The 15717-nt window shown below is 48.2% G+C and overlaps 1 protein-coding gene across 2 annotated transcripts in view; it reads left to right on the plus strand.

Moving 5' to 3' along the window:
• The window catches only part of HRAS (HRas proto-oncogene, GTPase), a 42414-nt gene extending 32341 nt beyond the window's left edge, over positions 1-10073 (plus strand). For both annotated transcript variants that reach the window (XM_054068258.1, XM_054068259.1), the window contains exons 3-6: positions 3703-3881; positions 6839-6998; positions 7742-7866; positions 9761-10073. In XM_054068258.1, coding sequence (XP_053924233.1) covers positions 3703-3881; positions 6839-6998; positions 7742-7861 — 459 coding nt within the window. In that variant the 3' untranslated portion in view covers positions 7862-7866; positions 9761-10073. The remainder of the gene's footprint in view (positions 1-3702; positions 3882-6838; positions 6999-7741; positions 7867-9760) is intronic.
• Positions 10074-15717: the final 5644 nt, after the last annotated feature.

Consider the following 15717-nt stretch of genomic DNA (forward strand, 5'->3'; position numbering starts at 1 on the left):
TTGTAAACAAGCAGTGGGGAATGTAAACCTTGCATGGCATTTCCCAGCATGCCCTCCTCACCCTGCCCACTCCTGCCATGTCCTGGGAGACACCTGCTCTCTTCCCCTAGCCCCACCCCACTCCGCTCTTCTTTAGGAAGACTCTTCCTCTGTTCTTCCTAAAGCGGTGTCACATTAAATAGATAAAATTCTGATATGTAGCTGAGGAATTTGTTCCTGTTGAGTCACAAAGTTCAAGATGGCCCCCATTGCTTTCTAAGCTTCTTGGAGGAGAAGCCTAGGCTGAAACCATCTGTTGTGTCAGACTTGGACAACAGGATTATGTGGAAATATGTATATCAGACTGTCACCAGTCAGAGTTAGTTACCTGTGAGAGCCTCCTCAGAGGCTGTCACCCACAGGGTTAATATTTGCTGCCAATGAGCCAAATCTCTGTCACTGGAGCAGTTAAACAGTTTCAAAATGTCTGTCAGACCCTCACAGGACTCTGGAACAATTTTGCAATGCTGAAACAGTAGGTGATTTATTTAAAGTGACAGATAAAAAGACTTCAGGATTGCTATTGATAAATTCATTTGCTAGATGATTACAACTGTTTAACAATCAGGTGTGTGTGTATATATATATATATATATTATATATATATATATTATATATATATATATATATATATATATATAAAAGAAGTAACAATTGAAACTGAAGTTAGTAGTTATTTTCCTGGGATGAACATCCAACAAAGTCAAGGGGTGCACGACTCTTACCAAAAAGGTGTCCCTTCTTGAGGGAGAAAAATAGGTGCAGGGCCATCGACTCATTGGTCAGGTGAGGTGTTTGACTCCTTCTGCCAACAAAAAGGGTTTTCAGGTGCTAATTTTGTGCTTTTTGTGCAAAATTTTTTTTTTTTTGTGCACAGAGCTCAGTACCTGCTTTTGGAGGTGTTAACTGAAGCTGATTTGAGAGGCCACCACCTGATCCGTCTTACCAAGTTGAACTGCTCCCTTTTGTAAAATCACAGTGACTTCAGTGATTGCCAAGATCAGCCTTGACAGGTTGGGCAAGTCTGTACCACAAGCAGCCACGAGCTGCTCTTCACCACAATTGCCTCTGGTGCTTTTCCACCTGCAGGTCCCACCAGTGCTGATGCCTTTGTAGGTTCCTCAGTTGTGCCCTGCGTTCTCCCCATCCCAGCCATCTTCTCACTCATTCCAGAGTAAATCCTTTAAATTGTGCTTAATTTTGTGGGGATTCAGGACACACAGTTACCTGCCAAATGGGACCAACAGACAACCCTCCTGTGACTAAGCTGCTTTGGATCATGCCCAGGAGCTGACTCCGACTGTTCAGTCAGCTAACGAATAACATCATTGTTGAAATGAGCAGGATAAAAGGGGGAAAAAAGAGTCTGTGTGCATGGAGCAAATGCTTTACCCATCGCTTAAAGGAATTGGCTGTGGGCTGTGCTGCCAGGGCGGGTGTGAGCAGGTCAAGGTGAACTGAGAAGACGCTCCCAGGGTAGGAGAGGTGGAGAACTAAGTTTGTCCCCTCACTGGGGCAGAGACTGAATGCCTGCTCCCTTCCTTCCCTCCTGATTCACTAGTGCAAATGTGTGTAACTCCATGCTAGCCAATTTGCTACAACACAAGCTCACATATGCTGGCTCTTGGACTGCAGAGGAATCTTAAGACCCTTATTTTGGGAACGAGAGGGCCAGAGCACTAAGGAAATCTATGCTGCTGGCATAGATACTGTGAGCAGTAGAGTCAGACTGAGAAATTCCTTGATTCATCTTCTAGCTTTTAGCAGTCCACTAGCAATGGGTTTCCCAAACCTCTGGTTGTGTCCTGACCATAGTGCTTAACAAATGGACATCTTGGCCTTGTGCCTCAGCACACCTGAGGTACTCCTGATACCCACTTGGGATCATGAATCTGAGCCCCAAGTGAATGTTGGTTTTGCTCCCTGGCACTTCACAGCTGGGTCCGGCCATTTTCCCTTCTGGAAGAAGGTGGGGGTAGGACGTAGGTGCTGCAGAAGAGCATTGAGGCTACAGGCTGCTGGTGTCTGGATGTGTGGACTGATGGCACCTACCCGGCAGCATGGCAGGGATGGCTGAGCTGCCATCGCAAGTGTCCCAGAGGGTTTTGAAGCTGGACACAAAGCAAGGATGGGGAGAGCTTGTCGCCTCCCTTTGGGCAGTAGAGTGCAAAGCATCCTCTCTAAGACGTAATGCTGGCTGGCCTTAGAGCCTGTTCATGACCTCAGCTAAGGTCATGGGATTGCTTCTCCGTAGGCATGCTGTCTGCTGGTGAGACCTCCTGTAAATGGAGACTTGACAATTAATTGTGAAGATGTTTGTGTTCAGAGAATCAGCCTCTCAGCACACAAGGGCATAGATGGGAGGATGCTCTACTAGGTAGAGCAGGTACTGGGGTCGCCTTTGCTGGTTGCTGTCAGGCACGGAGACCCTGGAAGTGGAACCAGTGCTCTTCTACCTTGCACCAAGGAGGCTCTAGATACATTATTGATTGGAGTACATCCCTATAGGGCAGCCTGCCAGTTGCCTTCAGAGTGCTTGGCTGGAAGCCAGCCCATCACTCCACACTTATTCCCAGTAGGTCAGCAGTCTCCTTCTGGGGAAGGCACAGCTGAGAAGGTTGTGGCAGAGCAGATCTCATCTCCTCTGATTTCACAGCCCTCTCCGCAAGGTGGGTAAAGGCTTTAATTAGCCCCAGAAGATGACAACGTTGTAGTGATGAAGCAAAGGGTAGAGGCTATGTTAGCCCTTTTGCTTTCCATGCTGCTGCTGGTCCTGTCAGTGACCTTTGCTGTGTCAGCTCTTTGTTTGCAGACCTGCAAAACTCATCTGATAACGTTGTTGTTGGAAGAGCTGCCGACATTTGAATTCATTTTGAACTGCAGCAGTAGCCTCTACGAGTGGCTGCAAAGCGCTGTCATGGTCATATTGCTGACTTGTACCTTTTGGTTTTAGCTTACTTCTCTTGCTGAGAGTCGAGGAGAGGCTGTGCCATACCTAGGGGATGGTAGTCAGAGAGAGGCAAGGCTGTTCCTCTGTGCAGGGGCTACCCCAGCAGCATCCCTGCTGATGAGACCAGGCATGGGGAAGAGGCATGGTGGGGAGCAGCGGTGCTTTGAGGAGCCTGCCTTAAAAATGAAACTTTGTGAGGGATGCCTTGGGTGATTTCCAGGCCTTCTCATCGCTATGATAAGTTGTGGTTGCCTCTGCTGCAGGGAAAAACACCGACTTCAAAGGACTTGCCTGGGTAGTTCTTGCCTCTCTTGAAGCCTCTGGGCACAGATTGGTTGTGGGAAACACTCTCTTCACAGCATGATATTTTTTTTCTCATGTTTAAAGAAGAGGTTCGTATCAAGCTCCCTTTAGCAGGGAGTAGGGCTTGGTGATGTCTAGAGGTCCCTTCCAACCCCTACCATACCTGCTCAGATGCTCCCTTTTTCCTTTTTTTGTTTCCTTTTCTTTTTTCTTTTTTTTTTCTCTTTTCCTTTCCCTCCCCTCCCATTTTTGAAATGGTTTGAGTTGGTTATTTAATGGGAGCTAAACACAAGCTGAGCGTGACCTGATGTCTTCCTAGGTATGCACTCACTGCATCCCTTTGCTTGGCCAAAACTTGAGCCCTCCCTTAACACATTCTCCTTCCTTTCTCTCCTTCTCCTGGCCTGCAGGATTCTTACAGAAAGCAAGTTGTCATCGATGGAGAGACCTGCTTGTTAGATATTTTGGATACTGCAGGGCAAGAGGAGTACAGTGCCATGAGAGACCAGTACATGAGAACGGGAGAAGGATTCCTTTGTGTCTTCGCCATCAACAACACCAAGTCCTTTGAAGACATTCACCAATATAGGTTGGTATCATAGGAAGGGCCCCTTCCGTCTTGCCTTGTGTAAAGGGGAGACCTTGCCATTGCACCCTCCTGCCCTCCCTTTTAGATCAGGCCCTGTGGCGGAAGCACTGACTGCCAGCAAGGACAATTAGCTGAAGTGGCCATTCCCCAGGGAAAAGATGGAGCAGACAGCTAATGTCAGTGACTCCAATAAAACCTATATGAAGGGATTGCTTTGGCCTTTGGGGACTCGGTAATGTAATGTTTAAGTGTTTATGGTGACTAGAGAGAGAGATGGTCTTCTGTGATCCCCTCCCTAATTAATGGAATCGCTTTGTTAGTGTAATCAATCTTAGTGACTTCAGCTGGGACCTGGAGCTGGGAGAGGAAGTAGGGAAGAGCAGGGAGGGCTGCTTCCCTGCTGTCAGCTGTTGTGGTGAGGCCATGGTGTGTTGGCTGCACTCATGTGAGGAAAGGCAGTCCTGGCCTGTTTAGGCTTGGTTTCAACCAAGGGCAAAGACTGAGCAGGAGGAGAGGCAGAGCCCCAGTGAGGTGAATTGCCCGGGACGATGTACTGGGGTGGCAGTGGCAGAGCAGGGGCCCCATCCTGGTGTGGTCCGGCTTTGGTTGCACCCAGGTTACCTATCCTGCTTCTCCCTCCTGCTGCCACCACCCTTGCAGAGGTGGAGGGCCAAGGAGATGATAATATAAATGCAGAGGGAGTCTTCCGTTGGTTACCCTGATGCTAGGTTAGGTAGGGATCTCTTTGCTTTGTGCCTTTTTTGGGGGCTTGGGTGTGAAAGGAGGCACTTGCAGAGAATGCAAGAGATGACTTTGCCTGTCCCTACTCTGTCCAGTGCCTACCGAGGGACCACATACCCTAGCGCCTCATCATAAACTTGGTTCCCAGCTAATCCTGTAGCTCCAAGTGCAGGCACAGCCATTCCTTGCTCCATAGTCAAAGGCGCTGCTCCAAGGTTTTGAGATGTCTCAGTCTTTGGCTAGCAGGTGTGCTCAGTGGAATAACTGTACGGTTGAACTAATTTGGTTTGGTTTAGTTGAACCAGAGGACAAAGGATGGGATTTTCCTAAATCACCTGAGGGATTCAGCAGCATTCATCCTTGTGCCAGGGCTGGTGCCTGCGAATCACTCACAGGATGGCTCTGTTTCAAGCCCTGGTTTTAATCATCATATAAATCACTGACTTTAATCTTGTTTTGCCTGTGCACTTTGTGTTTGCACTTTAAAAAAAAAAAGTATTCTCCAGAGAAATGCTGTCTCTCTCTGGTTACTAACCATTAGGAGGTATCTCTCCAGCTAAGTGTAGCCTGTGCACTCAAGTTAGTACTTGCATTTGCTAGTCAGGATGTTACATGGAACATGTAAGTGGCCTTATGACATACGCGTATAGTTAGACTTCATTTCTATGTTCTGGTACATTAAAAAATTACTGATTTTTTCTTTCTTTGTGTGTATTTTCAGCTGCTTTTGGATGTAGAAATTGGCATTTTAAATAATGCTTTTATTAGTTAAGTAAAACCACGTTAAATGTTCAGGATGCATGAGCAAATAAAAAAAAAAAAGCTGCTTTGCACCTGGAATTAAATTATTTATTAGGCAAAGAAAGTTATTATCTTTCAGGAGGGAATTGAATGGATTGTTTGTATTTGTAATGGCTTTTAAGTTTTTTTTCCGAACTGGAAGATCTCATCCTTGTCCACCTAGTTTTAAATCTGAGGTTGGAATGAAGAAGCAAACATTACAGCTATTTTGCTTCCCAGTTGGTTTCTCAACTTTGAGTGACCCGAATTAAACTGAAAGGAAGCAAACACTGCCTGTGCATCTGCAGAAAGGGTTATGGCTGCCAAAAGGTGCTTTATCAGCTCTGTAAATTCTGGTTGCAAGTGAATTTTTTTTTTTTTTTTTAAATTCCCATTCAGGGGGGTTAATAGATCTAAAATGTTTTAAATAATGCAGGTAACTGCTTGAGTATTTATTTTTATTTAGCTGAAACTATCTTAAGCTCATGTCTTAATACAGCTTGTCCTCATTTCAGGTGTGTTTTGTAAACAGTTGCATTTAAAGATCAGGAGTATGTTTAGTTTTTGTTTCCAAATGTGCCTGTCCTGGTTTAGCCCCTCCCTGGCCAGGTCAGTAGCTAAACTGGGCAGCTTTTAGTCCCAATTTCCCCCAACAGGAAAGGGAAAAAAGAAAAGAGAGACTTGCAGGTTGGCAACTTAGTACTAAAACAGCTTAAATGCAACAATAATAAAGGAATATGACAGTATTGATAAGAAAATAATGAAATATATGCAAGTATCCAACCCCCCTCAAATTCCCCCATAACCACACTCACCAGTCACCACTGAAGCTGCAGGACAGGCACAGGGAAGGTCCCAGACTGGACCAGCAGGTGGGAGCTGCACTCGGGAACTGGATCTGGGAGCTGGATTCAGGAAAGTGTGGGTGGGTTCAGGGCAAACAGGCAGACGAGGTTCCCTCTGAACTCCAGACACTGAAGAAGAGGAGCTGTGAAGAAGAGGAGCTCTTAAACTGAGTATGGTGTATACAGCATGGTATACTTTACTGACCAGGCTGAGTCACCTGTCCTGTTTGCCCCTTCTAGGAAGCTAGACCTGGTTCACCAGCAGCTCTGGGACGGCCTTAATTTCCACAGGAATAGGTGTGAGCAGTGGCCTTTGCACACCAGCGGCCCATTACTTTGGGCATATCAGACTGAAAAGTCAGAGAAAAATGTTCTGCTTTAGCACAAACCAGCACAATGCCTGAGCTGTTTTGCTGTTTACTTACTTATGCGCCATGGTCGTTTATGTTCTCCTGAAAGCCCAATGCAAAGCACTTGGCAGGAAGGAGGCATAGCTGTTAATTCTTGATGAAGAAGCTGGTGGGGGGAGGGTCCTGGGTCTGCCCTCTCATGCATTTTCTCCATTCACTTTGGCACTTCTTACGTTTGCAGGGAACAGATCAAGAGGGTGAAAGACTCAGATGATGTTCCCATGGTGCTGGTGGGAAATAAATGTGACCTACCAGCCCGGACAGTAGAGACGAGGCAAGCGCAGGACCTGGCCCGGAGTTACGGGATCCCCTACATAGAAACTTCTGCCAAAACCAGACAGGTAGGAAGTTTTACACAAAATTTTTTTTTCCTTTTTTTTTTTTTTCTTCTCTCTTTCTCCAGTGCTGTCCTGGAGAGACAGGAATGGGCAGACACCACCTTGCAAACAGATAGGTGTGAGGGCTGTGGTTAATTGCTTTCTTAAGGCTAAATGCTTCATCAGGATGGTCCCTCTCTGTCCAGGCTTGAGCCTCCAGCCCAGAGAATTGCATAATTTTTGCTGTGGCAGCAGTGAAGGGAAGATGCCTTCTCAGGGCATCCAAGGCTCTGGAATACCCCTGTCCAACCCTTGATACTTCAAATCAACTAAGCTTAGAGGACTTGGCTAACCTCATCCATGATCTGTTTTGGCTGATCTGTAGGCAGAATATACCAGTGCTGGAAGGACCATGTGGGGCTCTCAGAGCACAAAGCTGGGAATGAAGCAGCTGATACCTTCAGTGCTCTATTGATGGCTTTTCTCTTGGGTAGTAGAACCCATTCAGGCTGCTGAAAGCTGATGAATCTCAAGGACTTCGGAGCTCCTTGGGCTCATATTTGTTCATTAAATCTTGCTTTCTGTTCGGGTGCCACGGTAGATCCCTGTTATTATTCCCAGCTTGGTTTCATGCCTTTTAAGTCTGCAATCTGTACTGCTGGAAGACAGTGCTAGGGACATCTAGCTGGGTAGCAGATGTCCACTGTCTTCTCTCCACTGTCTCCTCTCAAAGTGAAGAGATGTTTCGAGCAATGCTTTTCTTCCAGGGCGTTGAAGATGCCTTCTATACCTTGGTGCGAGAGATTCGTCAGCACAAGCTGCGCAAGCTGAATCCCCCAGATGAGAGCGGCCCTGGCTGTATGAATTGTAAATGTGTGATATCATGACTATGGTGAGTTTTGGAAGCAGGAGAGGAGAGGCAGCAAGGGTATGTGGGAAGTAGGGCAGAAGGAAACTGCAGATGCACTTGTCTGCGTACAAATGCAGCAGAAACAATTTCAGCAAAAGGTATTATGGAAACACCTTTTTGACTGAAATAGTGTTTTTTCTTTCCAAACAAGTGAGTCAAAATTCCCACTTCCCTGAGGAAGTGTGTACAAGGACAAGGTTGTTTATTTTTTTCCCAATAATTTTGTGGAACAAGAGTCTACAGAACTTAATTAAAAAAAAGAGCTATTCCTGGAAAAGCTCTTTCCCATGCTGCCCCTCTGAAAGAGTAGTTAATGTGGTGTTGAAGGTGTGAGACTTGCTATGTGTTGATCAGACTGACCCTAGAAGATTTCACATGAAGAGCTGAGTGAGCCCATTGCCTCCTAATGTACTTCTAGCCAGAAACAATGATTTTCAGATTGTCCGTGTTTTTCTTCTTTTTCTTTCCTTGTTGGTGGGTTGGTTTTTTTTAATGATTAATTTATTTAAATCATTCCACTCCTGCTGGACAGCAGTGAAGAAGAACTCCTGTTGGTGTCCCTGTGTGAGCTGGGTGGCCTTAAACCCAGTGCCTGGGAACATCTGGCTGTGGAACCAGCTCCTTCTGTGGCAGAAGTTGAGAGAGAGGCAATTGGGGATGAGTGCAATGGGGATGATGATTGGGGTGCAGGAGAAAAGCCTGCACAACATTGCCCTTAATGCCTTTTCTGGGAATCTCCCAAGCATCCGGACTGGCCCTTCACCGCTTTATACAACTGCTGGAGTCCTAAAGAGAAGCACGTCATGTCCAGTTATAGTGCTAAGAGGGTCTCGCTGAAGTTGGGGGTGGGCAGCTGTTCATCCTTTGTTGCTTTTTGAGCCAAAGGCCATGAGCACAGCAGAGTTCCTCCTTGGGAAAAAAAAAACCAAACAAACCACAAACCCCACACTCTGGCAGCATTTGTTTCCTATGAGCAAAAAAACTACCTGAGCACCCCACCCCTTCCAGCCAAGGCGCACAAGGCCTCCTGGGGTCTGAGCCCAATGCTGAGCCCAGCACAACTATCACTGCAAAGGGAGGCTTTCCAGATATTTGGTTCCTCCAGATGTTCCAGAGCACTTAACTCTGGATGGGGATGTGAGGTTTGGGTCTGTTTCCTGGTCTGGCTCACAGCTGATGACATGGACTTGGTGGGTGCTGCTGCTCCCCTACACTGACTGCCAGGTCCCTCTTGCAGCCTGGTGGCCAGACTGGCATGGGCAGCGTCTTCAAAAAGAGGGGCAAAAAGAAGTGAGGAGTTGTCTCTTGGAAACACTGCCCTCTGTTAAGACAGTGTGCTTTATGAGTTGCCCACATCTTTTTCTGCTCAGGTAGGAACAGGAGATCAGACATCCCAGCTTATTCTAGTTAGAGTGGCCAAGAGCAGAGAGGGAAGAACATCAGGGCACAGAAGGAGAGGCAAGGCAAGGACAACTGGGTTTTGGGGAGGAAGGTGAGTGTGTGGCCAGGCAGGCAGGGAGACGTGGCTGTGTTTGCCCTGGATTTACTTTGTGGTTCCTATCATCCCTGGAGGGGGGGAAAAAAGATTTCACCAAACAGTGCCCTTTCCCACAATAATGTTTGGGCAGAGGCGTAAGGTCTGATGAGATGCCTGGGGCTCACCTATCACTTCATAGACTATTTGCTTGTTCCTTTCATCACACCTGCAGATACTTTGCTGAGTCAGGTCCAGACCTCCCAAGACTTATGTAGCCCTTTGCTTTCCCCCTGTGGGCACTAGCAGGGTTGTCCCAAAATGCGAGGGGTAAGTAATGGAAACACCACCACTGGTTCTGATGGCAAATAGGTGCTAATGAGTGTTCTCTTCTGGTTTCAGGTAACTGGACTGTGTTTTGGAGAGGTTTCCACTGTGCAGAGCGCAAGGAAAGAGGTGAAGCGGAGGACAAACGAAGCAGATGGATTCAAGGGAGAAGTATAGGGGGAGGGGGAGAGGAGAGGAGGAGGAAGAGGATGGGGGGGAGCATGAGCCCCTCCAAGGACTATCTCGCACTTCACCCAAGCCTGCAGCAAACAACTTTTTTTCTTTTTTTTCTTTCCTCATTCCCTCCTTCTTTGGCCGCCTCCTCCTGGCAACTGTACAAAGCCACAGATTGAATCACAGTAAATTATTATTTGATGGGCTTGACAAACTGTCTTGATGGCTGTGTCCTCCTTCCAGAGGGTACTGCTGCTTGTGCTCTGGGATGATTGCTGTAGTGGGATAGTGGGAAAGGAATGAAGCTGAGGTTTGCTTTCCGTGCACCAGGGTCATGAAGGGAGGGAGAGGGGTGTATCCTTCAAGGAAAAAGCTGTCTGTCTCCAGCAAATTATCATCGTGTTATCATATCCCCCCCAGCCCACCTGAAACTCTTCGCAGGTCTCAAGTTTTGGTGGAGTGGAAGAACACAACTAGTCCAAGCCTGTCCTCAGCACTCCCCTGCTTGGTTTGCCTTCAACCTAATCCTTGTGGGATTCTTTTATGGCCTCAGTTGCAATGCCTGGAAGGGAAGGAGCATTGGGGAGGAGATCTGAGAGCTGGGTTCACCCTGGCTGGTGCCAGTTTGTTGCTTCCTTGATTTTTTTTTTTTTTTTTTTTTTTTTTCCCCCCAGGCAGCTCTTTCTGGGACAGCAGCTACCAAATGTTTATGTGCTCTAGAGGTAGAATTGGGCCTTTCTGCTCCCTTCCAGCACCCAGCTGACGCTAACACCTGCATAGCATTTATGTCTTGGGCTGCTCCTGTCTGTTAGCAGTATGTAATGGTATGCAAATCCTCATCTGCCTTGTGCATGGCTTAATTTCTGGTGAGCACATAGAAGGACTCTCCTGTGCTGCAGGCAACTGTCTGGCTGCTCAACAACTAAGACTGAAGGATTCAGGCTTCCAGTCCTTGGATTTAGAGTGTTAAGAGGGCCATTTGGGGAAGCCTGTCTTTGCTCAGCCCTGCTCTTTTGCGATTTTTGCCTGGGGAAGTGCGCCTTTCGCTTGCAGAGCAAAGATGAGGCATTACACTGAGTGCAGCAGGTGGCTCGGTCCTCACTGCCTTTCCCTCTCTTAAGCTATTGCACAGGTTAATTTAGCTGGCATCTAGGATTAAGAGCATCAAAGGGGGAAGTTGATCCAGCCTAGTGTGGCAGGGAACCGTTCTGTACAGACTAGCCCAGGCCTGGAGAGGCTGGCAGAGGTTGGGAGAGGTGAGGGCAGTGCGTGAGTTACGTGCCTTGCAGCAAAACTGGTTCAGAAACCCTGGTTGCCCCTGGCACAGATCTACAGCCCACCTCAGGGGTTCTCAGCATCCCTACAGGCAGTTTCCTGCTCCTTGTCTTCCATCATGCCAGGGAGCACCAGATTTAAAGTAGCAGAATGAAACTCCAGTGCTGTTTGGAGTTGTTGCCTTTGCTTTCGGCCTGGGCAAGAGAGGGCGTGTGCTAACAGCTTACTTTTTGTACCTGCCTGCTCTGAACTGCTGTGGGGCACAGACCCCACCCTGGCTACAGCTGCCTGGCACCCACTTCCTGCAGAAGAAAGGCTGATCCAAGCTCGAGTGGGAGAAGTTACCCAGGGGAAGAGTTACCCTGCCTGTAGCTGTTTGCAGCAACACGTATCCACATGCTGGAGGAGTACTGAAGATGCTGAGTCTGGTGTTACACAGTAAGGTAGAACCAGAGGCTCCCAGGAAACCTCGAACCTAAGCTGTTTCAAGTGTGAAGCCTGAAAGTATGGATTTTGTTCCTAAGTTGGCAGCTTGTGTGCAACTGCAGGCAAGGTGGAGGGCAGGGCTACTTTGCCCTTCTAGAAGATGACTAAAAGCCTTAATGGTTAACGGATGGGTTGACATGGGGTCCTTGCTTGGTGGTACTGCACTAGGAACCTGATGCTATTTTATGCAATAGAACTTACACTATCCTCACCAGGCTTTTGGTGAAGGATGGAGGCCTATCTCCATCTGGAGGCCTTCAAATGAGAAGTAATGCTGTGTTTGTGGCTTTCTCAAGGACTGGACTCTGGTGGCTCTAACCATTGAGAGTATCCTTTCATTTTTGGTTGGGGAGCCAGAAACCACAGTCAAGAACTGGAAGAGGGCTGGATTTAGCAGTAAAGACTGAAGCAAAGAAGGCATTCAGTAGGTCCACCTTCCCTGTATCCTCTGTCACCAGGGCACCCACCTCATTCAGCAGCAGGACCACATTTTCCCTAGTCTTCCTTTCGCTACTGATGTACTTGAAGAAGCCCTTCTCATTGTCCTTGATGTCCTTTGCTAGATGTAATTCTAAGTGAGCCTTAGCCTTCCTCATTGCATCCTTGCATACTCTGACAGTCTTCCTGTGTTCCTCTCAAGAGGCCAGTCACTTTTTCCACACTCTGTAAACTTCCTTCTTCCATTTGAGTTTTTCTAGAAGCTCCTTGCTCATCCATACAGGTCTCCTGCCTCCTTTGCTTGATTTCTTATTCCGAGGGATGCATCGATCTTGAGGTTGGAGGAGGGAATGCTTGAATTACGTCCAGCTCTCTCGAATCCCTGTACCTTCTAGAGCTATGAGATTCTTCCAAGTCAGTCTTTGAAGATGCTAAAGTTAGCTCTCCTGAAGTCCTATGTTGTAATCCTATTTATAGCTCTGCTTCTTTCACACAGGGTCCTGAACTCTACCGTATTGTGGTCATTGCAGCCAAGGCTGCTCCAGCCTTTCAGATCCCCAGCCAAGTTCTTCTTTGTGTTTTAGTACAATGTCCAGAAGCACATCTCTTCTTGTTGACTCCTTTACCACCCTTGTGAAAAAGTTTTCATCAATGCTCTGCAGGAATCTCTTGGACACTTATTCCTGGCTGTGTTGTCTTTCCAGCAAATGTCAGAGTGGTTGAAGTTCCTCATGAGAACCAGGGCCTGTTATCATGATGCTTCATTAGAGCGAATGTAGATCTGGAGAAGGAATTGCTGAGTTTGGAGTCAGTTTAGTTATTTTTTCCCATAACTACGTAGGGTGCATTATTCTAGGAGTACTTGGACTGGAAGATGTGGTTTTCAGATACTGCAGTAATTTCTTCTGCAACAAAGAGTTTGTTGCCCATCTCAGTTCTACTTCTGTAGCCCAAGCTTAGGTGAGCATAACGTGCAGTTATTCTGAAGAGCCATTCCAGTTGCATAGCTGGAAGCTGCGAAAGTCCTTAGATGTAAGCTTTCTATTATATTTGGGCATATCAGGTCATGTATGGCTGCTATGATCTCTTCAGCTGGGCTAAACTTGGTGCTGTGCTGTGGATCCTGGGCAAGTGTGAACACCACCTCTGAGAAGGCTTCAGGCAGCATCATGCTGTTTAGCTGTTGAGGCTGCATCTCCTATGATGAAGTGCCAGCTTTGAACCTGTACTTAGATGATGGAATAGCCTGGTTTGATCTGATCGGGTTCAGATGTCTCGGGACTGATGTATAAGCTTTTCTCTCCCACATCATTCAAGCGCCCTGCATCCTGTTTACAGAGGTGTTGGGGCTCCAGAGACATCACAGCTGGGTCAACTGACAAAATTGTCAGTTGTCAAGCAAGTCCTTAAAGCTGCTCTTTAAGTACTAGAACAGCCTTTTGTCTGTGTGGGCTTCCACAGAAGCCTTTTACTAAGCAAGCAGAGATGGTGACTCAAAACGGATGAGCACGTGGTGCATGCTGAAGGCTTTGGCAGGCGTCTGGGTTGAATTTGTAGGAGCTGGCAGCAATGATTCGTTGCTGGAGAGAGACCTCAGAGGCAGGGGCCCAGGAGCAGCTGAATGAAAGGCTGAGTTTTATGGAGCAACACTGCTTAAATGCTGGCTTCACCCTTCTTATGTACAGTGTGCTTGGGTAAAGGGGACCAGACCAGGTTTCCCTTCTGGACTACAGTCCACTGCTACAGACCTTTCCAGCCTGAGCAGTACTTTCATATCGCTTTTCCTTGGCTCCACCAGGAGCCACAAAGGTAAGTAAAGCCACCCAAGAACCAGCCTTCCAAAGCAACTGCCTGCACGAATAAGCTGCAGGCTTAGATATCCCAGGAGCAGAGCTCTGGTGTGGGGATGGGCTTGGTAGCCTCCAGGTCACCAGAGTCACCCAGACTCTGGGGATGTTGGAAGAGGAGGCTTGTAGTGTTGCACCTTATCTATCTGCAGATACCTCCAGGTTCCTCATACCAATTTTGGAGCATGGATGGAAGTTTCTTACAGCTAACCTTTCTCTAGGTCTTAGAAAGAGCCTGTTTTATAGTGGGGAAGAATAGGGCTAAATAAGCCAGGCTTTAGGGGCTCTAGTCCCTTAGATTTGTGTGGGTGCCTTCTCCATCTTGGGTTCCTTTGTAACTGCTGCCAGTAAGTAGGGCTGCTCATGGTGTGGGACCAGCTGCTTTGTCTCCTAATGAGATGTTGGTCAAGTTGTTTCAGCTTTGTTTTGCTTATTTCCTGCACTGTCATGGTGCTCACATTGGGTCAGGTGAGGGTGATTGCCTTGCTACCAGGAGGATGCTGGTGCACCCCCTGTGGGCTTCCTCGGCTGCTGAGGTTGTAGGATTTGGGAGATGGTTTGGGAAGGGCTCAGCCTTCCTTTTTTTTTTTTCAGATGCCATGCTGTTATTTTCTCCGTGTGCTGGTTTATATCCAGTGATATGCTGTAGGAAGGGGGTGGCATTGCTCAGAGGATGGTGCGACAGCAAACATCCTGACCACCAGCAGCTAGTGGGAACTGGAACAGACGGATAACACTGGCCCCATGAACAGCTTTGTTCCACCTAGGGCAGGTGAGCCTTGCTCTCTCTGTGGGTTGAGTACAGCCTGTGGTTGAACAGAGCCAAGGACCCACCCTCGTCAAGGCTGCTGAGGCTGGGGGGCTGCACAACTCGTGCTCCATGTGCCCTCACTGTTCTGCACCTCCCAGCATCTGCTGCTGTGGCCCCTTTGCAGCATGAGAGGAGCACATGAACAGCACCCAGCCAGCACAGCAGCACGCTGGGGCAAGCAACACAGCAGGCTGAGAGGAGGAAGACTCCCAGGCCCGGCTGAACTGTGGCACTGTCTCTGCCAAACAGGCCAGGGCGTGAAGCTCCCAGACACAGCACACCCATCTCTCCCCACACTGCATCCTGGGACCAGAGCCTAAAAGAGCCAAAAGCCTTACTCGCTCATGCAGCTTGGCTGTGCTCCGGGCTCCACTTAGCATCAATTATTCAGTGCTGTCTCGCTGATGTATTGTGGAGGCACACAGCAGAGTTGCCAAGCTTTTAGTGGTGGTGGGCAGGGAGGCTGAGGAGCACAGCAGTGACTCGGCAGAAAGCCAACAAGCGGCAGGGCAAGATGTGGCTCAGTGAACCTGTCCCTGTTGCTGCTGGTTTTGGCTGCTCATAAGCCGGGATGGACAGGAGCTGTAGGGCACACCAACTTGCAGCTTGCAGGGTTTGTGGGTCTGTGTTGGAGTGTTTTCTGGGCAGGTCCCTTGGAGCTGGAGAGCTGGTGATGTCTGAGAGCCATGATGAGAGCAGTGGCTTCAGCAGGGAAGGGAGGATTTAAGGCAATACTGGCAAATGCCAAGTGTGTAGGGAAAGGTAGCAGGAGGACCAGTCCCTGACTGGCTCGAATTTAAGCAGCAGCCTTGATACTTTGCAGAGGACTCTGCAGTGAGTGCTTGGCATGTCCTCTACAAGCCCAGCCCCAAGCCCTACCCAGTCAAGGCTGGATACCGTTGTGGCTCCGGCATGAGCTGGAAAGGTACTGTCAGGGGATGTGCCAAGGCCCTGCCTGTCCCCAGTCCCCATGGGAGCAGGGTGAAAGCATCCTGCCACAG

Source organism: Cuculus canorus, chromosome 5 (genome assembly GCF_017976375.1).
Source record: "Cuculus canorus isolate bCucCan1 chromosome 5, bCucCan1.pri, whole genome shotgun sequence".
NCBI classification, from domain to species: Eukaryota; Metazoa; Chordata; class Aves; order Cuculiformes; family Cuculidae; genus Cuculus; species Cuculus canorus.